The following is a 24717-nucleotide window of genomic DNA, read 5'->3' as shown; positions in this document are numbered from 1 at the left end:
GAATGATGGGCGTGCACAAAGGAGCAAGACTGCAGAGCGCATCCTGACTCTGCCGGCCTGCTTTGGGGTGGCCTGCCGTCCGGGGGCGCTCTTGGAGCAGAGACACCCTTTCTACAGAGAACTGGTAGGTGCAGGGTGCAGCTTAGCTTCTGTGTTAAGACATATCTATTTTTTCTTCCTGGGGAGATGGCATCATAGGATGCCAGGCTGGGAGAGATCGCAGGTTGTGCCAGCCCAACCATTCCCGAGGCCATGCTTAGATTACACAGATGGAGACCAGGAAGATGGCGATCGCAGGACCTCGGGGCTGGTGGAGGCAGGGCAGCGCCAGAGCCCACACACCGCACTCCTGGAGCGAGCACACGCTGTCTCCCGCGGCCCCGCTCAGAAAGTGCTCCAGCGCCAAAGAAGGCTGTGCAGGTTCTGGAAACCCAGCAGAAGCCCAGCCGCGAGGAGGCGGCGCCCGTCCAGCACGTCCATCCGCACAGGAGCTGTCACTGACCCGCTGCTCCTGCTGGGTCAATCTGCTCCCCGCGGCAGTGGCTCAGCCATCGACTGCAGACACGTGCTTGTGTGCAGCCTCTCTCCACTGGTTCTTGTGACTCAGTTCTCCCCGCACAAGGGAACTGGCTTTGCTGTGTAAATAGACTGGCTGCAGCCCACATGAAAAGTCCTTTATTGGTGAGGAAGGGGCTGTAAAGGCTTACGAATGCAGTGAAGTCACATCGGGGGGACCCTGCTCTGCGCGTTCTTAGCTGACATGTGATGGGACTATGAGCCGTAGGCATTTTAAAAGGCCACGAGTTCCTGGGCCCGCCTCTCTTCAGGAGTTGGGCCTGCGCCCTCCTGAGCTGTGGCTGCTGTGAGCAGTGGGACCCCGGGAGGGGCGTGTGCTGGCCTCCGCCCAGGCCTGGGGGACGGGACCTCTGCTCCCGGCTCCCGAGCACTTGCTCCTGGAGCCCTGAGGAACCGTGTGACGTCAGGCTGGGGAGACCTGAGGCTATATGGAGACGCACATGAAGTCGCCGTATACCCTCCAGACCAGCGTGGCCACCGGCTCAATAACACCACGTGGCCCCTGTTGGCACCTGGAGCAGAATGGCCTGCTAGCTGAACCTGCCCAAATTCCCAGCCCACAAACTCGGGAGATTTAAAGAGTGGTTATTTTATTAAATCTCTAAATTTTAGAGTAATTTGATATACAGGCACCATAGCACAAGCACTGTGCTCTGACCCTCTGATTAATTTTTTCCCAGGAAGGTTAGAGGCTGTGTGTGTGTGTGTATGTGTGGTGTATGTGATACATGTATATGTTTGTGTGATGCATGTGTGTGATATGTGTGTGATGTGTGTGAGTGTGAGATATGTGTGACGTGTGTGATGCATGTGTGATGTGTGATGTGCATGTGTATGAGATTTGTGAGTGATGTATGTGATGTATGTATGTGTGTGATGTGTGTGATGTGTGTGATGTGTATGGTGTGTGTGTGTGTGTCAGAGTGTGTGTATGATGTGCACACAAGTAAGGTCATGTTCAGAAATGCGCAGGGTAAAAAAGTCTTATTCTTTTCTGCTTTTGCCTCAGTTCCCTGTCCTCACACCCTCATTATTGAACATGACACAGGTAAGAGCTTCAGAGCCTGTCTATCAAATGCTGGCTTTGCTCTCTAATGCTCCCTCTGGTCGATACACACATATGTAAGCATCTCACGTCTCTCCTGGGCTGCCTGAAGGAGCCAGTGTTCCCATCCTCCACCCATCTCTGTAGGGAAACGTTGACCAGCCTGGGATATGTGTTCACACCCTTCTCAGGATGCAGCCCCTCATCCCAGCACATTTTAATATTCCCCCCAAGCCCACGCAGCGCGAGCTGGCTCATCCATTCCCACCTCCTCGGCGCTTGACAGCTCCGCCAATGTAATTAAAGCTCTGCGCTGAGCCCGCACTCACCAGGCGATTTGCAAGGGAGATGGTGCCCGCGGTCGCTTCGGCTTCTTGCTGACATTTGAGTTTGTCTGCTGTGGCTCTCTCAAACTTGGCTGTGAGCTTGGCCAGGTTTTCATCCAGGTGCTGTACAGGAAGGAACACAGGTGTATCAGTAATCCTGGCCCCGTCTCCTCAGTGCTTCTAGACAGGGTCCCCGTGCAGGCATCTTCAAGGAATAGTCCCCTGGGGGAAGAAGCAATGAAGACAGGGGAAGGGGGCAAGGCAGGAAAGGAAGGCGAATTAGGGCACTCTTAGGCAGGGTCCCGGTGAGACCTCAGCCAGATCCCAGAGGAAGAAGGTCAGAGGGGGGTGCAGCGCAGTCTTGACCCAAGTGAGAAGCTGAGATTTCCTATACCAGCTCCACAGTCATTGGTCTAGGGCAGGGGTGGGCAAACTTTTTGACTCGAGGGCCACAGTGGGTTCTTAAACTGGACCGGAGGGCCGGAACAAAAGCATGGATGGAGTGTTTGTGTGAACTAATATAAATTCAAAGTAAACATCATTACATAAAAGGGTACGGTCTTTTTTTTTTTATTTCAATAGTTTTATTCATTTCAAACTGTGCTCTGATACTGTGCTCTCCAGGGGCGTGTCTCCCTACATCACCACGATAACGTGTCTACGCATTCCCAGGGTGATGTCGGGGGACGCGTCCGCGGGCATTACAAGGAGCCTCTGGAAGATTGAGAGGTTGTTCCTTCTAATGAATGGGCGGATATAAATCCGCCCACTCAGAAGAAGGAGCTGCGGTTGTGTTTCCCGACGTTGCCATGTTAACACTGCTGCTGGTGAAGGAGCGGAGGGGAGAGCAAGAGAACCCTCTCCTCTTTCGGCTCCGCGGGCCGGATAGAACAGCCGAATGGGCTGGATCCGGCCCGCGGGCCGTAGTTTGCCCACGGCTGGTCTAGGGCCAAGAGGGCTGATGGCCATGGAGGAGGGCACGCACGTTCTCTTTCTCCTTGTGTCCTGGAAGATAGGCTCTCGTAGGCTGCCAGAGCTGCAGGGGCTGCCTTTAGAAGCAAAAGCTCCCTGAAGCCTGAAGGCCTGCAAATGGTGAGAAAGACCGCAGGAGGCCCGGGCGGACCACACTCCGTGCCTGCTGCAGCAGGGCTGTGCGTGGGGATGGCCTGTCTACACCCTAAGTCCTCCCGGGCTGTAAGGTCCTAGCAGCATAAGATTCACTGTTACTTAACCTCATCTATTCTCTTACATGACCCCAAAGTATGGGGACATTAAAAAAATACGCAGTTTCAATTTTTTCTACATGTACTAAGAATTTAGAATTGAAGCACTTAGATATTGTTGCCCCCCGAATACATATTAGCATACACAAAGACACACGGACCGATACCTCCCAATGCGTCTGAATCTGTTCAGTAACCCGGGTTCAGGCTGCTCTGTTGGTCATTACCAAGTTACAAGAGAAATAAATTAAGGGCCAAGCAGTTTGAAAAGCAGGTGGTGAGGCATCCAATTAATGGTGGCAGACTGGCCACACTCATTTAACTAATTCTTCTTCTTCCTGAGACTTTTCTAAAATGATTGTGAAGCAATTAAAAAAGTCACAAGCCCATAACACCAAACGAATGTGAAGGGCCACTGGAGGGTGAAGGATTCCAATAGCTTTATGAAGACCACACTGACAGGGGACCGGAAACTGCTTGAGCAGGGCAGAGAAACTACACCCTTGAACTGAGCCTCCGCTCGCCAAGGGGGAGGCTGATCAGCCCTGCAGAGCCCATGCACCCTGGGCACTTGGTGATGTCAGGTGTGATCAAGGGGAATGCTGAAAATAGGAGGAGAGGGGGTGAAGGTAGGATGGGAGTGGGCTGGGAGACGTTAATGGGGAAAAAAGGAGGACCCATGTGATACTTTCAACAATAAAGAGAAAAAAAAGAAAATTAGAGGATAAATTGGAAGCCTATTAATTCCCCACTTGATATCTCTATTTACATGCTTAGTATGCAATGCCACCAGGCATGTATGTCACCAGGCAGGAGATTCGACAGCGGCAGGGAAAAGACAACACACTCTGGTAGTTCAGATGCATCCAGCATAGCTCATCTGATCTTGAGAGCAAGTTCTGTCTGTCAACCGCTCTGCCCTTGTCTGCACAGCTATAATCAGCCCTTGCTCATGACTCTTGTGAAAGAAAGAACAAGAAGATATTTGATGAAGGCCTAAATTAAGTCACACAAGAATTAAAAACATGACCTTGGAACATGGAGATAACTTCCAAGCATAAAAACAACAACAAAGCATAGAATTCTTCATAATTAGCGTCTCAGAGAGATTCAGGTCATTTCATCCATAAAACTAGAAAAGGATGCTAGTTAAAAGAACAGAGAACTCAAAAATGTGGAAATTATTATTGTTAATGTAAAAAAAATAAATTCAAGGGAAGTTTTAAAAGATAAATTTGAGGAAATCTAGAAAGTATAAGAAAACATAAAGTATAGAAAGACTAGAGAAAATAGGGCCCCATCAGAAGGTCTAACATTCAATAAATATGTGTTCAGCAAGATAAAATGAAAAAGGAAACAGAACGGACATTGACCAAAAAGTAATATAAAATAATTTTTTTTAGAACTGAAGAAAAGTCTCTACATCGTCAAAAAGGATGGTAGCTAAGCATGTCAATGTAAAGTTTCAGACACCAAGAATAAAGAACAATTTGAAAGACTTCCAGAAAGAGAGAAACATAGTGCATTGATAAGTCTGTTCATCAGATTTCTCACCAGATGAGGATAAAGCATTCAGTGTTCTAAGCAGAAAAAACTAGCAACTCAGAATTCAATACTCAGCAAAATTGTCAGCTCAGTTTAAAAATAAAGACAATTCCAGACTGGAGCAATTCAGAAAATTTACTTCTTACCTAACATTTCTAAGAAAGTTACTTTAAAAAGAGCTGTCACAAAACAAAAGAAGAAATTAAGAAAGGACAAGGCATGGGGTCTAGGAGCCTTTGGAACCAACCCAAGAAAGCGTGAAATATATTAACACTGGAGCTCTGAGTTGGGGATCAGGGAGAAAAGTCTTAGAGGCAAAGGATGACTGGGTAGAATATGAATTAGATGGAGAGTTTAAAAGTAATTGAGGTTTTCCAAAAGGAACTAATGGAAAAGAAAAAAGATAAAGGAAAGTAGAAACTCCAGGGTTGTAGAAATGGTTGTATAAGAAAGGCAATATAATGCTAGCGTACCACTTAGATTTGCTATGAGCAATATAAACATGTTCACAGAATATAAAAGGAATTTACTGATGTTTCAACTTTTTGAATCAATCAGAGGATAGTGCAAGGACCACTTAATTTTGGTTATAGAATAGAATGCAGATATTTTCGATCTTGCTGACTCAAAAGCAACAGTGATAATAGGTAGTGATAACAGGAGTTGGGAATTGGAAGGTAGGGAGGAAGCTGAAGGAAAGAGCAATAACTTCATCTTGAAAACTGAGGGCCCCAAGGAAGCTAACTCTATCTGATGGAACGAGAAATAAAGGTTACACCACCTCACAGTGCCACAATGATTTGGGAAGACAGCGATGAACATCTTAGAGTCTCATCTAGCAGAAAGTTTACTGCCTGAACAAGACACAGCAGGAAATGAGATGCCAGCACAGTACATAGAAAGAAACCAGAGGTTCAAATGTGCCGAGGCCAGGAAGATCATGTAAACTGGTCCTATGACTATAGCAAAACTGTCTGCTTGAATGGGAGGCCACTACTTAACTCCTGGGTCAGTTAATGCTATTTGGGAATCTTATTCTTTTAAGACTGTTCAGATGTCAAATTTTTACAAGAAGCTCCTATTGGTTTAAATGTTGGCAACTAATTAAATCACTTCAAACACTATGTGTGGACCAAATACAATACATTGAAGCCACTAGGTAGCAAGCTCTGAGGGGTATCAACAACCCATTGAAATAGACAAAATAATTAAAGGGCAAAAGACTATGGTTTCTCATCAGAGATCCTTGTCTACTATTTGATATTTATTTATGGTGAAGATATGTCCGATGAAAATGCTGTACTTGTTTTCATTACTATGACTTTTATAAATTGTAATAATATACAATATGTTCATTATAAAAAAAAGAAAATATGGGTACCATCTAAAATCTACCACCCAGAGCTAACCACCACTATTCATATTCTATGTATTACAATTGCATGTATAGTTTAATTGAAACTATCCTATATAATAAAGTGCTAACATGCTAATTAGACCAGATGGTGTAATGACCTTCCATAATGACCAGTGGGTGGGGGGCAGGGCCACGAGGCAGCTGGGGTTGTGAGGGCCGAAACCCTTGCATGAATTTCGTGCATTGGGCCTCTAGTAATTGTATAATTTGAGCATCTTGAATATACAATTTATGTGGAATTATCCTAAAATTCTAAAAATAAGGCTTGGGGTGGCGTGCAACTAGAGAAGGCTGGCAATGGCCTTGGTGGGCTCCCATGTCAGAGGTGGTGTTAGTGAGTCTCCTCTATTATTGGGGGGTGGTCAAACTCTTGGGGTGTTGATAGTCATGTGAATAAGCAAAAGATGGAGAGGCAGTTGTTAAAAGTGAAAATATATTAAAAAAATATGTTGGCAGGAAAGAAGTGCCTTCGTAAGGTAGCCAAGTATTTTAAAACATTGTGCTGCATTCACAGGTTGAGTAGGCTGTCATGGGAATGTTGGCTACTGAAAAGGTATAAACATTTTGCAAACATTCCTTTTGCACCAAATGTTCCTTTAAATAACTCGAGTGAAGAGTGCTTTGAAATGCAGTTCTTGTAACACTATTCTGGGAGAGACTGAAGAATATGAGCATCACTGGGAGGTATTTCCCCTAGAAGCAGTCCTGGGACGTGATGGTGCTTGCGTTTGGTATTCTTTGAAGAGGGCCGTAGTTATGATGACGATGATGTGCTTCAAGTAAACTGGCCTGTGAACATCTGGATTTATAAAGCAAACATATTGAGGGGTTAGTTGCTTTGTCAAAAGTGCCTCTTCTTTGTAGAGATTGGTTGCCTGATCTTTGACCTAGCCTTTAGCTATAGACTTTAACCCACCAGTCAATAAGCCAGGGCATGAAGCGTGCGACAAGTCTACAAGCCTCCTTTTCACCATTTATAAAAACCCTTTCTATCAGCATGAGAAATGTGCAGCGAGAATCTTATATGCCTGGGAAGCATGTGTGGAAATGAAGGCTTGACCTTGGTCATGATAGTGACTGATTACCAGGGTTGTAAGTGCATGTGAGAGCACACGTAGCTGGGGAGGAGGCCAGGGAGCAGGGTCCAGCAGGCTCGGCAGCCATACCCACCTCACAGCAGCAGCTCCGTGTCAGTAGGGGCCGGGCTCTGGGCTCCTGCCTACATGCATTTTCTACTTGAATGAAGCAGGGACATTATTGTGTCTGTTTTACTCCAGGAAACTGAAGTCTGGGCATTTTATAGACCTTTCTAGAGGTCACACAGAAGCAGATATTACAGCTTGGGTTGGAAGCGAGGTCTGCCAATGGATTTCAGCTGCTGTGCCATCCCATGGGGCTCCAATGTCTAACTCTCAATTCAGTAGGATCCATTTTAACAGCAAAGGTAATGTTCAAGGGACATCTCAAATAGGTGTGAATCCTAGATCACCCCTAACCCCAGGCTGGGTGAGGCATTTATAATCAAATATCAATAACAGGTTAATAAAAACTAATGACCCTCACAGTTTTATATTTATGGTTAATAACTACTTGCTTTAAAAGCTCTCATGGAGCAATGCAGATGGCACAGTGCTGAGCGGGCCACGTGCCCACACGGCAGGCCACGTGCCCACACTGCTGGCCATGTGCCCACACTGCTGGCCACGTGCCCACACTGCTGGCCATATGTCCACACGGCAGGCCACGTGCCCACATGGCAGGCCACATGCCCACACTGCTGAGCGAGCTGCAGGAAGGCAGTGGCACAGGCTGAAGGTAAAAGGTGCAAAAGGTGAGGTTGGGTGGCCAAAGCCTGCATCTCAAAGAGAGATAGAATCTCAAATGTTTGACCTTTTATTCTAGCAATGAGATGTGCAAAAATACGAAAGTCACTTGTGCTTAATGAGATAACAGCTGGTTTCATGCATAACACTATTTGTGTATTATACACCTTTATGTCATCTTTTCCTTCCTCGGAGGAAAAGGAAAAAAAACAAAACAAAAATAAAAACCGTTCAGGGGCAAAGTGTAAACCAGTGGTCCAGGGTCTTGTCTGGACTATACAGTGTTTGAGGAAGAAATGTAAAAAGTTGCCTCAACTGAAAAATCAGGAGATTTTGCACATCAACCTGCTTTTCCTGCTTCTAGGCTCTGGGAATGGCAGAGGGCACTATTTGTACAGGGTGTGCCCAATGGGGTCAGAGGGTGGCCAGCAGGGTCAGAGGCACCCAGCAGGATCATAGGGCACCCAGCAGGGTCAGAGGGTGCCTGGCAGGGTCAGAGGGTGCCCAGCCGGGTCAGAGGGTTCCCAGCAGGGTCAGAGGGCGGCTGGTAGGGTCAGAGGCACCCAGCAGGGTCAGAGGGTGCTTGGCAGGGTCAGAGGGTGCCCAGCAGAGTCAGAGGGTTCCCAGCAGGGTCAGAGGGTGCCCAGAAGGGTCAGAGGGCACCCAGTAGGGTCAGAGGGCGCCTGGTTGGGTCAGAGGCACCCAGCAGGGTTAGAGGGCACCCAGCAGGGTCACAGGCACCCAGCAGGGTCATAGGGCACCCAGGAGGGTCAGAGGGTGCCTGGAAGGGTCAGAGGGTTCTCAGCAAGGTCAGAGGGCACTGCTCACTTACAGCGATCTTGGCCTTGATGGCTGCCAGCTTCTCCTGGGCGGCGGTGAGGTCCGAGGTGGCTCTGCCCAACGCCTGGCGCTTGGGCTCCACATCACAGAACACCTCGTAGAACTTCACAATGTTGATGACCCAGGAGCAGAGGCCCGCTGCCGCGTAGGACTTGGTGGCCACAAACTCCGGGTTGAACTCGGGGTCCTGCAGGTATGGCCTGATGGCTCTGAGGCAGTTCTCGTGGATGTTCTCTTTGTCAAAGTGGACGAGGGAGTCCAGGAAGCCATCCACTCTGGCCATGGTGACCTTAGCGGCCTTCCAGCTGCGGTCCTTGGGCACCTTCCCCCCGGGGGCCATGAGCGTCATCACGGCGGCGCTGACATTGCTGACGGCCGGAGGTGGAGAGCCGAAGGACTTCAGCTCCGTCAGGTTGGTCTGAGAAGGGAGAAGGAGGGTGTTAGGGGAAAATGAATGGGCTTCCTTTGTCCTCAGCCACTAATGGAGTTAGGACCAGAGTGATCAATCTGAAAGGGCTGCTGGGAAGCCTGCGCGGCCTCAGAATTTTAAACATCATGACTCATCAGGAGGAACCCACCTTCTGCCCGTGGCTCAGCCGTCCCTGCGTGGTCAGTGGGACTCGGCTGTGTCCTTTCAGCACTGTAACCCGCTCACACCCGTTAGAAACACACAATTATTTCATATTCCACTGAAAAATATAAGGATGCCAACATACCCTGAAATATGAAGCTTGCCATGAATAAAAGATAAGGTTATTATAAATTAATTTCCATCCTGGAGTGAAGAGAACAGCTCTGTAACCCAACTAATTTTTTTTCTTTAATTAAACTGCTTTGTTCCATGAGCTTGTTCTAACTACACTGGTCTGTCCTGATAGCAAAGCAGCATTTTCTGCCAAGATAATTCAGACAGAAAGCTTATGGCCTGTGCAGTTGCTGCCTCTGCCTACACCTGGGCTTGTCCTTTGTTTCAACTTTCATTTGCTATAGAATGAAATGGCTGAAAGTGTTGACCTTGGCAAGTCACTTAAACTTCCCAGGCCTCAGTGTTTTCATCTGTACACTGGGAGCAGGGGCGCCCATTAATTGGCAAGTGAAATTGTGTCATAATTGCGCATGAAGTGGACTTACTAGTAAAGTTTCTTCTGACCACCAGTGATTTTGCAAGTGGAGAAATCGTGATTCGGAGATTAGATCCTTGTGCCACATTAATTTGGGATGCTCCTGGGTCTGGGAATCTACAAGCGAGGGGGATTTTTTTCCTAGCCTAATGGAAATACCTAGAGAGATGTTCTATTTGCTTTTGCAACTCTTTTCACATTTGGTCATGAACTTGTCAGGGGCAGGAATGAAGGAGAGCCAGGCATGGAAGGTGTGCTGGCATACCGTCATAGTGGCCTACACTGGATGAAAGAGGGCCAAGCGAGAAAATCCCATCAGAAAGAAAATCCACAATTTTCAAACACTTTAGGTTATGTTCAATGTACTGAATTAAGGAAATATAAAAGTGTATAAAGATGATATTGAATTCTGTAACAGATACATATTGTTAATATTTCAATGTAATTCCTTCCAGTATTTTTTATATTCAGGTATATCTATAAACTATTATAGATATACTAGAGGCCTGGTACATGAAAATTCATGCACTGGACGCGGGGTCCCTAAGCCTGACCTGCCCCCTCTCACAGTCCTGGAGCACTCAGATGTGGAAGGCAACCTGGTGATCAGGGGAAGGCGACACCCCCCATCACACCTCTGCTGCTGCCACTGCTGGCAGCGCAAGCCTCCCACCTGAGCCTCGGGTGGCCCTGGGTGGCTGGGCAGCCACCATTCGAGGCTTGCCTGCACCTTGGGCTGGCCCTGGGTGGCTAGGGGGCTGAGGGAACTGGGGGACTCTGGAGGCAGGCGCACAGAACAGCCGGACCCACCTGGGGGCGGGCCCGGCTGTGCCATGCACTTGCCACCCCAGCAGGGCTGAGGGGACTAGGCGCTGCCATCTTGTGGCTGTGGGCGCCGCCATCATTGAGGGCATGGCAGTCAATTAGCATATTCCCTCCTTATTGGCTGTGGGCGCCACCATCTTTGTGATGGCATGAGGGTCAATTAGCATATTCCCTCTTTATTAGACAGGATGATCAAAACTGTTCTGGTTTCAGGGACAGGAAACCCAGCTGAAGTGCCAGGGGGCTTTCTGGCTCCTGTATTTGAACAGGATGGGCTGGGAGCTGACCATAAGGATGAATGGAACTATACTTTGATTGTTTTTGGGACTCTCAGATCTTTTCTTGTTTCTGCGTCTCTCCCTGCATGAGTTTCCTTTCTGCTGACCAGCTTAGTTGCATTGTAAGGCACGTGACCTCCCTCTCTGCCTTCAATGTGGGTCACTTTCTCCATCTCTCCCTAAGCTCTGGCCACAGCCCCTTTCTCCCAGCATATGGATTGCCAAGCTCATTCCCACCTCAGGACCTCTGCCTGGAATGCATCTTCCTATGCCATTTGCATGGCTGATCCCTTCTCATCATCATGATCTCATTTCAAAGGTCCCCCACTCAGAGCTCACCACCATCTTCCCCTTCCTAGTCATTTCCTATCTGAGCACCTGAAGATCTTCACAGAACTCGGTGCAATTGGAAAGTTTCCACTTTTCTCTGTTGAATTATTATATTCCTCTTCTTCAAGAGGATAGGCATCCCATTTCCCATTAACCACTACAGCCACAGTGCCAGAATAGGAACTGGCACACAACACATGTGCTGGATGCTGGCAGGGAAAAAAGACGCTCTTATTAGCATAAGTCAAAATTACAAGGTCTTGGGAAATGATCTTGTTTAGCTAGGTGGGGGTCCTGTGGACAACCACCACTGGGCAGGCGATTCAGTCCCACTAACAGGGACACAAGGATGGAAAATCCTTTCTCAGAAGAAGGCAGACCTGGTTCTGAGTGAGCAAGCATCAAGCCCACGCCACCCTCTCCACTCCACTCCTGCCTTGAGGCTCTTGGTCTAGCTGCTGCCTGGCCTTGACTGCCCTTCCCAGTACATGCCTGATGGATTCGCTCCTCTCCAAGTTTTCACTCACACATCTCCTTCGCAAGGAGGCCCACACTGATCACCTTCTTTAACTCTGCAATCTGCTACCACCCCTCCCCAGCTGTCCCTGCGCTCCTCCTTACTCTGCTCTCTGCATCTGTTTCCTTTCTCCACAGCATTTTTCATGTTCTAACAGGGGTCCTCAAACTGCGGCCCGCGGGCCACATGCGGCCCGCTGAGGACATTTATCCGGCCCACCGGGTGCCGCTGCCTGTCCTGCTTAGCAGCCGACTTGTCCCGGGCCCGCAGTGCGCATAGGAATTTGTTCATAGTTTTGTTTTAAAACTATAGTCCAGCCCTCCAACGGTCTGAGGGACAGTGAACTGGCCCCCTGTTTAAAAAGTTTGAGGACCCCTGAAATACATTGGATAAGCTACCTTTTCACTGTGCTTCTTGTCTCTCCCCCATCACCTGTGTTAACACAGAAGCTTCGTAGAGGCAAGGGTGCCATGTGCACCAGAACAGTGCCAGGCAGAGAGAGGGCAGTCAGTGCATCTCTGCTGAGTGAATAAGTGTGCACAGTCATTCTTAAGCAAAGGAGGACACGGTGGTAAGCAAGAAAGGTGGTCCTTCTGCTTACGCAGGTGAACAGATAGGCAACAAAGAGGCCAACAGTGGATATTTTGAAAGCAATATGTGCTTTGAAAACAACAACACATGGCTAACGGGCTAGTGGAATTTTGAGGAGAGATGATACCACTTTAGCTAGGAAGGGAGGTCTGGATAGGTCACTTTAAGAACCTGGCATTTCAGTTGGGACGTAAATGATGGGAAAGAGGCAGCTCTGAGGAGGTCTGCAGGGCGCTGTTCCCAGGGGATGAATTTGCAAGCTAAGAGGCCAGAATAGCACAAGCTTGGCCATTCTGTAGAGGGTGGAGGTCAAGAGATTGGTGGAGATGAGGGAGGAGAGGCAGTCAGGGCCAGACACAGGGGGTCCAGAGTGGTGGGGAGGAGTTCGATTTCATTCTAATTTCAATGGGAAGCCACTGGAGGGTTCTAGACAGGGAGTGAAAGGATCCAGTTTTGCTTTGAGAGGTTGTGGTGCAGGCTCACTATGGAGGGAGTGGGTGAGAAGGACAAGTTAAGGGGCTGGGTAGTTGCCCAGGCAGGAGACTGAGGCCGCTTGGGTCAGGGTATTTGAAGTGGACATGCTGGGAAGTGACTGGACCTGGAATATATTTTGGAGACAGTAGAGACAGAAGTTACTGATCATTTAAAAAAGAAACATGAAAGTCATTACTTATTCCTCTCAAACAGAATGTTTCAAGTTGGTATGCCATCAGATGGATGAACCACATTTTATATAAAACATACTGAGTTACTGGAAATCTAGGTCATTTCCACAAACACCATATAGATAATGCTTTGCTGGACTTCTATAGAAATCTCTGAAAATCTTAAATTTGTTCTTTATGATAATATTCTTAGAGGTGGACTGGATGGGTCCATTTGTACATAAAATGTTATATTATTTGAACATTTAGTGTTGTTTATATATAATATCAGATTATTTCCCAGAAATTCTAATTTTACTCATCAGTATTTGAGAAAGTTTATCCCATCCTCTTCCACGTCTGGTAACATTATTTAATTAAAAAATCAATTTGATAAGCTGAAAATGGTATGATATTGGTTTAATTCATATATGTGTATATATATTTTTATTAGTGATGCTAAACTTTTTTATGTTTTTAAACTATTTGAATTTCCTGTTATATGAATTACTTGGTATTGTGCCATTGCTTACATCCCTTCCCCCTGCCCCAACCCAATGTTTATGAATACATTTGCTTACATTTTTATTGGGCTGTTTGTCTTTTACATTTTGGTTACTCTATTACAAGAGAGCTAAGTGAAAGAACTTTTATAAAACTATAGATTGAAGAAATCTAAGAGACAGCAGTTACCCTGGGCTGGTAACTAATGTTGGGCTGGGTGAAGCTGGGGTGTATACACACATATATACACATATCAATCTCTATTTGTAATATTTTTGAAACTGATTTTCACTGAAAATTATATCTTAAACTTTTTCATGTTATTATTTTTGTAAAACATGAATTTCAATAAACCATGCAGGGTTTTTTTCTCACTTAGATGAGCCATAATTTAATTAGCCAACTCCATATTGTTGGACATTTAGGTTATTAAATCTTTAATAGCTGGTTAAAGGACATAAACTTTTAATGACGTTAGAAATAAATAAACCAAAAATCAAATGGAATTAAATTAGACTTACATTTAACTTTTAAATCATTTGAGGAATAGCTATATTCTTAGAAACATTGAATCTCCCCATACACAAACTTGATATATACTGTATATTTACTTGTCTATTCATATATTGTTCTATATCTTTCAACAAGATGTGTAGTTTTCTTCACACACTTTCAACAAATTTATGCTTATTTGTACCTTATGTTTTGGTTGTTATTTTGAAAATATTATGTTTTCTAACTGGCTACTGCTGATATTGGGAAAGCTATTAAGTTTTGTAAATTGTTTTATAATGGGCGCTTAGCACTTCCCTTTTATTTGTCTTATTATATTTTTATGACAACTATGAATACTAATACAGTTGCCTGGTATTTTGTAACGTGTCTACTTTTCATTTATTATTGCATTGGCTAGAAATTTCTGGATGTTTTATTGGGGTGGTGGTGATTGTGCTTTTTCTGTGTTACGGGGAACGCTTCCACTGCTCTACCATTAGATGGGGTAGTGTGCTCTTGGACTGGGATTGATTGCCATCTTTAGTAAAATGCCCAAATATCCATTCATTCATACTTTCCTAAAAGTTTTAATAAAGAATGGATGTTCAATTGTCTTAAGTACCACTTTGACATCTCTCAAATTGCCTGTAGAGCTTTTTTTCTTTGATCTATGGTTGGGTATGGTTATATGACTAGTCTTATATAGAAAGAACTTATTAGTTGGTGGCATATTGTCACTATATGAATAGTCTTATATACAGAACACTTAGTTGGTAGTATATTACTGTTATATGAATAGTCTTACATACAAAATATCATTTAGGAGCATGGTAATTTGATTTACTGGTATTTTATATAGATGTCTTACACCACTGATCATGAGTTAGATTAATTTGAGGTTTTCTTTTCTCTATCACTTTTAGTATCCAGCTTATCACATAATAAAGGCCTTAACAAGTCCTAGAGGAAAGAAGTCTGAATCTGTAACCCTAGAATTTCCAAAATTATTTGATTATAAAATCTGGGCTTTATTATTATTTTTATTTTTAAATATTCTTATTGATTTCAGAGAGGAAGTGAGAGAGAGAGAGAGGCAGAAACATCAATGATGAGAGAGAATCACTAATCAGCTGCTTCCTACACACCCCACACTGGGGATCAAGCCTGAAACCAGGCATATGGCCTGACCAGGAATCGAACCGTGACTTCCTCATTCATAGGTCAATGCTCAACCACTGAGCTATGCTGACTGGGCATGATTATAAAGTCTAGGTTTTATATTACTTGATATTAAGTAAAAAGTCAAATGATAGGGAGAAAATATTTACAACATATACACCATGGGTTTAGTAGTAAAAATTATAATGAAGAAGAGTAAATCAATAAGAAAAAAGAAAACCATCTTACAAAAAAATGGACAAAGAACCTGAACAATAATGGACATTTACAAACATTTCATCCCAAAGCTGCGGAGTATACATTCTTCTCAAGTGCACATGTTAGAACACAAACTGAGTCTCTACAAGTTCAAGAACATTGAAATCATATCAAGCATTTTCTTGGATCACAAAGGGATGGAACTAGAAATCAACTACCATAAAAACACTCAAAAACATTCAAACACATGGAAGCTAAATAGCATGTTATTAAACAATGAATGGGTTACCAAGATCAAGGAATAAATTAAAAAATTCCTGAAAACAAGTGAAAATGAACACACACAACAACCCCAAATCTATGGGATGTATTGAAAGCAGTTCGAGAGGAAAGTTCATAGTAATATAGGCCTGTCTCAAAAACCAAGAAAAATATTTAGTAAACTATCTAATCCTACAACTACTAGTAAAAGAATTAGAAAGAGAACAACAAGAAAAGCCCAGAGAGATCAGAGATCAGAGAGGAAGTAAATGACAGAGGCTGAAAAAAACAATACAAAAGATCAGTGAAACCAAGAGCTGGTTCTTTGAAAAGATAAACCAGATTGAGGAACCTTTAGCTAGACTCAAGAAACAAAGAGAGAGGACTCAAGTAAATAAAATAAGAAATGAAAGAGGTGAAGTAACAACTGACACTACAGAAATCTGAAGGATTGTAAAAAAATATTACAAACAATTATATGCTGACAAATTGGAAAACCTGAGTGAAATGGACAAATTCCTAGAAAAATACAATCTTCCAAAACTAACTCAGGAAGAAGCAGAAATTCTGAATATAGTAATAACAATTAATGAAACTGAAGCAGTAATAATAATAATAATAATAATAATAATAATAAAAACTCCCAGCAAATGAAAGTCCTGGACTGGATGGCTTCACATGGGAGTTTTATCAAACAATCAAAAAAGAACTAACACCTATCCTCCTCAAACTATTCCAAAAAATTCAAGAGGAAGAAAGACTTCCAAGCTCTTCTTTTGTGTGTGTGTGTGTGTGTGTGTGTGTGTGTGTGTGTGTGTATTGATTTCAGAGAGGAAGGGAGATAGAGAGATAGAGACATCAATGATGAGGGAGAATCATTGATTGGCTGCCTCCTGCACACCCCCTACTCGGGGGTGGGGGCGGGGGATCGAGCCTGCAACTTGGGCATGTTCCCTTGGTCAGAATCGAACCTGGGACCCTTTAGTCTGCAGGCCGATGCTCTATCTACTGAGATAAACGGGCCAGGGCTAAGCTCTTCTTATGAGGCCAGTAGTATCCTAATTACAAAACCAGATAAAGACACTACAAAGAAAGAAAATTACAGGCCAGTATTCTTGATGAACATGGATGCCAAAATCCTCAACAAAATATTAGCAAATCAGATCAGCAATATATTAAAAAGATTATTCACCATGACCAAGTGGGATTTATCCCAGGAATGCAAGGCTGATATAATATTTGCAAATCAATAAACATGATACATCACATAAACAAATTGCAAGATAAAAATCATATGATCATATCAATAGATGCAGAAAAAGCATTTGACAAAATCCAGCACCCATTTAAAAAATATATTTTTATTGATTTCAGAAGGGAGAAGGAGAGACAGATAGAAACATCAATGATGAGAGAGAATCATTGATCGGCTGCCTTCTGCAGGACCCCACTGGGGATCAAGCCTGCAACCCAGGCATATGCCCTGACTGGGAATCGAACTGTGACATCCTGGTTCATTGGTCGATGCTCAACTACTGAGCCACACTAGCCAAGCCCAGCACCCATTTTTGATAAAAACTCTCAGCAAAGAGGGAATAGAGGTATCATACATACTTCAACATAATAAAGTCTATATATGACAAACCTACAGCCAACATTATACTCAATTAGCAAAAACTAAAACCATTTCCTTTAAGAACAGAAACAAGACAGGGATGTCTGCTTTCATCACTCTTATTCTACATAGTACTGCAAGTCTTAGTCACAGTGATCAGACAAGAAGAAAAAATAAAAGGCATCCAAATTGGAAAGGAGGAAAGGAAACTGCCATTGACCTTGTCTCCCTCTTCTAGGGACCCTTAGGATACATTAGGGCCCAGCTGGATAATCCAGGACAATCTCCTAATTTCAAGATCCTTAATTTAATCACACCAATGAAGTCACTTTTGCCACATGAATTAAAATTCTCAGGCTCCAGAGATTAGAGCATGAATATCTATGGGTGGAGGAGGCATTTATTCAGCTGCCAGGTTCTAGCAAATAAGAGTACTTCTCTTTTGCCCAGAGAAATATTTGCACATATGCAATAAAGATGTATGCACAAGGATATTTGTATTGAGGGAAAAAGAACCTAATTAATCACTCAACAATAGCTAAATTAAATACGGTACAATTATACCATGAGGCAGTATGGAGCATTAAGTAAAGTTTCAATGCATGTACTGGCATGAAATAGTCTTATTTCATGAGGAAAAGTAAGGTGACATTATAAGGAGGGGCAGAAATAGACTTATAGTTATGAGTACAAGAAATACAGAGTTTATTATTGTATTGTTATTTATTAATTACTAGAGGCCTGGTGCACAAAATTCGTGCATGGGGGGGTGTCTCTCAGCCCGGCCTGCACTCTCTTGCAATCTGGGACCCCTCGGACATCCCTCTTGCAATCCAGGACTGTTGGCTCCTAACCGCTCACCTGCCTGCCTGCCTGATCACCCCTAACTACTCTGCCTGCCTGCCTAATTGCCCCTAACCACTCGCCTGTCTGCCTAATTGCCCCTGCTTGCCTAATTGCCCCTAACTGCTTGCCTGCCTGCCTGATCACTCCTAACTGCCTCTGCATGACTGCCTGCTCGCCCCTAACCACTCTGCCTGCCTGCCTGATGCCCCTAACTGCTTGCCTGCCTGTCTGATTGCCCCTAACCGGCTCTGCCTCTGCCCCCGCCACAGTGGCTTCATCCAAAAGGCTATCTGGAATGATGACTGGAAGGTTGTTCGGCTGTCTGGTCTAATTAGCATATTACACTTTTATTATTATAGATAGTATTATTTTCCATATGAACAACTATAAACCTACTTTTGCCCCACCCTGTACAGTTATATTTAAAATATGATATACTTTTTGTGTGCATTTGTACAAATATAAATACACAGAGCAGAACTTCTCTCTTAGGAGAGTGAAAAAGAGGGTGATTTTATATTTTATGCCATTTGAATTATTTTTAACAACACAAATGACATTATATATTATTTATATAATAAAAAATAAGCTCACTGTAATAAATACAAAGGAAATAAATAAAAAATTCCAAATAACTTTGTAGGGTGAAAAAAGGGCCATGAAATTGTAAGCAGAGTTGTTCCCTAACTAGGCAGGAAAAGTTTTATTGGATTTATTTCAGTTTAGCCATAAAAGTGAAATAAAACTGCCAAAGCAGAAACTGAAAATGTGCAGAGACTCACTACCAAGCTCTGATTTGCAGGTTTTCTTTGTATTAACTGAAGATTCATTGTTAACTTGGAAAATGATGAGAAAACAGGGGAGTGGTTCTTAAATATGAGTCCTATGAATGCAGAGGGCTTGAGAGTACCCGAGGGACCCTTAAGTTTATGAAGTAATACTTCCCTTATTACATGTGGTCCAGTACCATCTATCCCACTTCATTAGTGGGTGAAATGGGTGAAGGGTCAAAAGGTTATAAGATTAATAAGTCCTGGGGAAGAAATGTACAGCGTGATGATTATAGTTAACAATACTAAGTTGTATTTTTAAAGTTGCTAAGAGAGCAGATCTTAAAAAATTCTTATCCAAAAAAAAAACCTCCACTGTAACTATGTGTAGTGGATGGGTTAGCTGGACTTATTGCAGTCATTATTTTGCAATATATACAAACATCAAATTTAGTTTGTACAACTAAAACTAATATAATATCATATGTCAATTGTATCTGAATTTAAAAAATGCTCTTTGAGACCCATCAATGAGTTGTAACCTGTGGACTGTAAACACCAGTCCACAGGTCCACTTCTTAGCGATAAATGGGGCTGCTAATGGTCCTTCTAATCCACCTGGAGGGATTCATCTCCACATCAACTTCCAAGGAACCTACTGTGACCCTGGCTCAGACACACCTCACCCTTTCCTGTAGCCATGTCTTTGCAAATGTGACTCCTCTCCTGGATGGTCTTTTCTAGTAAAACTAGAGTCCCGGTGCATGAAATTCGTGCACAGGGGTGTGTGTCCCTCAGCCCAGCCTGCACCCTCTCTAATCTGGGACCCCTCGAGGAATGTCTGACTGCCCGTTTAGTCCTGATCCCGGTAGGATCGGGCCTAAACGGGCAGTCGGACATCCCTCTCACAATCCAGGACTGCTGGCTCCCAACTGCTCGCCTGCCTGCCTTCCTGATTGCCCCTAACTGCTTCTGCCTGCCAGCCTGATCACCCCCTAACCACTCCCCTGCCAGCCTGATTGATGCCTAACGGCTCCCCTGCCAGCCTGATTGAGCCTAACTGCCCTCCCCTGCAGGCCTGGTCACCCCTAACTGGCCTCCCCTGCAGGCTTGATTGCCCCCAACTGCCCTCCCTTGCAGGCCTGGTCCCTCCCAACTGCAGGCCATCTTGTGGTGGCCATCTTGTGTCCACATGGGGGCAGCCATCTTTGACCACATGGGGGCAGCCATCTTGTGTGTTGGAGTGATGGTCAATTTGCATATTACTCTTTTATTAGATAGGATAGGATGCACATCCTGTGGTCATGAAGGGTTTCTCTTGCCTCATTCTACCTGCCAGGCAGTCAGCTGTGGCCTCCTCTGTGCTCTCAAGATGTTGAGAATGAAAAAGTTTCATTTCCATTAATGTAATACATGCACAGAATGTACAAACTCTAAGAAAGCTACAAGGCTTAAAGCACAGGCCCACTGCACTCCAACTCCAGCTCTCCCAAAGCCACCACTCACAGTTTCTCCCAGCATTAATTCTGCATCTCACTCCTTATCCATAAACAACATGCTTATGCTGCTATGTTTTTTTGATTTAAATGCTATCAAGTGACTTCCTATAAATTGTGAATATTTAGCTATTTTTACTGCCTTCCTTTCCCTTCTAATTGTCCTTCCCCCACTATCCTATATAATAAAAGGCTAATATGCTAATCGACCAAACGGCAGAATGACTGGTCACTATGACATGCACGGACCACCCCGGGGCAGATGCTCAATGAAGGAGCATCAGTGTGCTCCCTGGTGGTCAGTGTGCTTCGACAGGGGGAGCACAGCTCAGCTAGAAGCCGGGCTCACAGCTGGTGAGTGCAGCAGTGGTGGCGATAGCCTCTCCTGCCTCCAAGGCAGCGCTAAGGATGTCCGATTGCTGGCTTAGGCCCACAGGGAAGTGGGCCTAAGCCATCAGTTGTACATCCCCCAAGGGCTCCCAGGCTGCGAGAGGGTGCAGGCCAGGCTAAGGGACCCTCCACCACCCGAGTGCACAGATTTCGTGCACCGGGCCTCTAGTTGTTACATAAAGACTTTTAGTTGAAGAACATTCATTATGTACTTGATAATGGTGATTAATATTGTTTACCTTGGGTTATATTTTCTTCCTGTATATCTTAAATGTTTTCTGAAATTAATAAATACTTTTATTATTTTTTTTTCTGATAAGGTAACTTTTAGGCAAACAGCTGAAAGAAGAAGAGGAGGGAACCATGGGGATACCTGGGAGAAGAGCATTCCATACAGCCAATTTCTTGTTCAAAGGCCTTGGGTGCGATTGTGCTGGGAGTGTTTGAGACACAGCCAGAGGTTCATGTAGTAGAAGAGGTGGACCTGGCAAAATCACATAGGGTGAGTAGGCCTGGTGACAAGTTTGGATTTTATCCTAAATATCATGGGAAGCCAATGTAAGATTCTGAATAGAGGGATGACATGGTCAAATTGTTGTTTCTGAAAGATCACTCAGAGTGCTGTAATGGGCAAAGGTATCACTGTAGCGGAGGTGTAAGCGGGAGGCCAATGGAGAGGCTATTGCCATAGTCCAGGGAAGAGACAATGGTGGCTTAGACTGTAGTGGTAGCAGTAGAACAGACCATTTGAATTCTGGATATATTTTGAAGGTAGAATTGATAGAATTTGCTAATAGATTAGATGGGAATGTGAGATAAGAGCCCATTAATTCCTATTTGCCCCTTTCCATGTAATAAAGAATAGAAACAGAGGGATCAAGAACTTCAGTGACTTGTGCCAGGCTACACAGCTAATTAGAAGAAAAGTACCTATGATATGGCCTGACACATAGTAGGCACTCATGTTTATTTTTTCACCAATAATCAATCAACGAACTAACCATCCAACAAATTAACCAAGCATTTATGGGCATTCACATGGTTTCCAGTTTCATGGAAACAGAAATGGTAACACTTGTTATAATGACATCATCAGCATTTACTGAGTGGCTGACATCTGTTAGTTAGTTTTCATATATTGTCTCATTTAATCCTTATAACACCTAATGGGAACTATATTACTATTACCTCCACTTAACAAAGGAAATGAAGGCTCAGAGAAGATAAAATCACTCCCAGAGCCACACACAGTAAATATTTAAACTCAGCTCATCTTAGAACATATGCCTGTGTCAGAAGACCTTATGATGTGACTAGTGGACATGACATGAGGGTATATTAACAAAGCAGTGCGTCTTCTGCGCTCTAAAAACCAAATATGTTTAATTTTGAAATATGAGTAGGATTCAGAATGAGGCAAAAGAAGAGGAAAACCTAAATTCTGGGGTTGGGAAGGATACTACAGTCTAATCAAAGACGGAGAGATCGATATGGATGCCACCATGAGCAGTCAGAGAGAAGCCTGGCCTGGCGGTATTATAAGGTTCCAGCTGAGAATTGGTAGCATAATTGGGTTACACCTCCAGTTCCTGGCCTACCCAATGATACCCAAAGTTCCCAGTGGAGAAACTCTGTGTTTTCTATTAATTTGGGTAGAGGCCAACTCAAGGCCTTTATAGGCCCTATGTGCCCTTACTTTTAGGGAATCCATCCCACATCATAAAAATATTAAAATGCACTCATCTCTCCCATTAAATACAATTTATATATAACTATACACAACAACAGGATTTTACAATATACCTCATTTAGTCTCAGATTTGCTGAGGCCCTAGGACAAAAGATACTACCTTCCAAAGTGAGGTGCAGCTATACAGAACTAATAAAAGAAGGTTTCAAAAGACTGGTATTTTGACTCCTTAACCCTTCACTTACATTGAGGGTACAAAGGAGCCAGAATTTTGGAGAATAAGGGAGGTCTTTTAGTGAGAATTGTTGGTGAGCCCCACTCATTTGCCTTGAAGGGAAGATGTGGGGCATCTACCCCTTCCTTTCACATCAAATTTAGAGGGAGGGGCTTTAAGGAGACCAATCAGAAAGCTTAAATGTTTCCCCCATAGTTTGAGCAACACAGCAGTCTGGAGTCTAAGGTACAGCCCTGAAATCAAGAGTGGGGCAATAGCTGGCTAGCCTCCCGACAGTGGAACTAGGGACAGTATGCTGCATGGATGGCCAACACCCTCAGAGCACGTTTAGAGAACGGAGGCACAGATGTCTCCCACGGACCAAGATGTGTGCACAGCATACATGCCATAGGTTGTCTTAGACCTTGACCACATGGTCCATGTGAAGGGCCAAGTGAATTGCTAGACTCTCAGGAGAAAGAGAAGAAAGCAACCTTCAGGGGGAAGACATCTTAACAGAGAAAGTGTCAGTTCCTCTGTGATGCCAACTCCTGATGACGTGAGCCTGTCTGCACTTTTCTCTCTTCCCTCCCTTTGCCCCTCAGCCATGGTTATCCCAGTGCACAAGAAGCAAAAATGTGAAAAACAATAAAAGGAAGGAGCTAGCCACATGTTCCCCCAATACATGGAGTACACTGAAAGGGAACCAAAATAAAATTGCCTTATGAATACAGCTCAAGAGTCATGCTTGTTCCACCGAATGGTTATGAATATGAGTTAAATTTAGTTGACACATAGTTACATGTTGTTGACAATTGAATGCTTGCTAATTTTGATTTTGTAGATTTTTAAGAATATTTTGGAGATAACACCTTGTTTTACTCTCACATCGTAAACATTTCCATAGGGCCTTAAAAGGCTTGTGTATCTGATAGTACACAACGGGTAAATGGCCAGGGGATGTATGGCCAGAAGATCTCTGGACTTGGATTATAAAGTCTGGCTCCAATATTGAGGTTTGTGACTCCAGGCAAGTCAGTTCTCATCTCTGGGCCCTGCACAGGTTGACCCCTTCTGCCCTGATTGGTTCTAAGACTCACATCTCTGGGGTTTTATTGGTAGCTTCTGGGGACTGACATAGTCGATTTAAATAAGTGTTTGTTTGCTTAATAAATGAGCTAGTGACAGCTGGATTCCACCCTAAGCTCTCCTAATGTTGCCCTCATCTGTTTGGATCACCAGGGTATCAGGTTGCCTCTGGGAGAGGGGAGGAATCTGCTGCCCTGAGGGTGGGCAGGCACCAAAGACATCCTACCTTATTGAGGGTGTTGAGAGCTGCCTGGGCTGCTGTGAGTGCGGGCTCTGCTTTGGCTAGGTCTTCTTCACAGTCCTTCTGCTTCTGCTGCACCTCCAGCATGATGAGAGCCACCTTCTGCTCCTCCTCATCCGCCATGGCTTTCTCTCGGCTCACCTTGTCAGTCTCTACGCCCACCTCCTGAATCAGCTTGTCTGCATCTTCATTCTTCTGCTTCAGCTCCACTTCCTGTGTGGCCAGCTTGGCTTTCAGATCATCCACCTGCAGCGGAGAAGCACCAGGCTTATTGGGAGTCAAGGGACTTGGGGCACAGCCCTGGGGATCTGATCCTGCAGAGCAGAGAAGAATGCTGACTCCTGATGCAAAGGTGCAAAGCTAAGCTTTTAGCTGGCACCAAGCTCCCAAACCCGGGGAAGGAAAGGAACCTACTGTCAGTGTGGTGGAAGGTTCTAAGCAATACACACTGTCACCATTCTTTCTCCTTGATGCCCAAATGACTCAGGCTGCTTCTCACTGACATTGATGCTTGTGTCTCATAAAAATTCATGTGCCTAACATAATACCTTGCACATAGTAGGCCCTTAATGAATATGTCATTGTTTAATTGAAATTGGCCATTGTGGAGTATAACAAGAATTTAGGA

General features: G+C 44.3%; 1 protein-coding gene across 1 annotated transcript in view; it reads right to left on the bottom strand.

Moving 5' to 3' along the window:
• The window catches only part of DNAH9 (dynein axonemal heavy chain 9), a 362400-nt gene that overhangs the window by 83972 nt on the left and 253711 nt on the right, over positions 1–24717 (bottom strand). Inside the window, exons 49-51 of the mRNA XM_080680625.1 lie at positions 24075–24335; positions 8788–9213; positions 1951–2070 (exon numbers count right to left, since the gene is read on the bottom strand). Of these exons, the coding sequence (XP_080536751.1) occupies positions 1951–2070; positions 8788–9213; positions 24075–24335 (807 nt within the window). The remainder of the gene's footprint in view (positions 1–1950; positions 2071–8787; positions 9214–24074; positions 24336–24717) is intronic.

Source organism: Plecotus auritus (assembly GCF_963455305.1).
Source record: "Plecotus auritus genome assembly, chromosome: 7".
In the NCBI taxonomy this organism is placed as follows: Eukaryota; Metazoa; Chordata; class Mammalia; order Chiroptera; family Vespertilionidae; genus Plecotus; species Plecotus auritus.
Note: the sequence above shows the minus strand (reverse complement) of the source record. Positions and strands in the feature narration are given on the sequence as shown.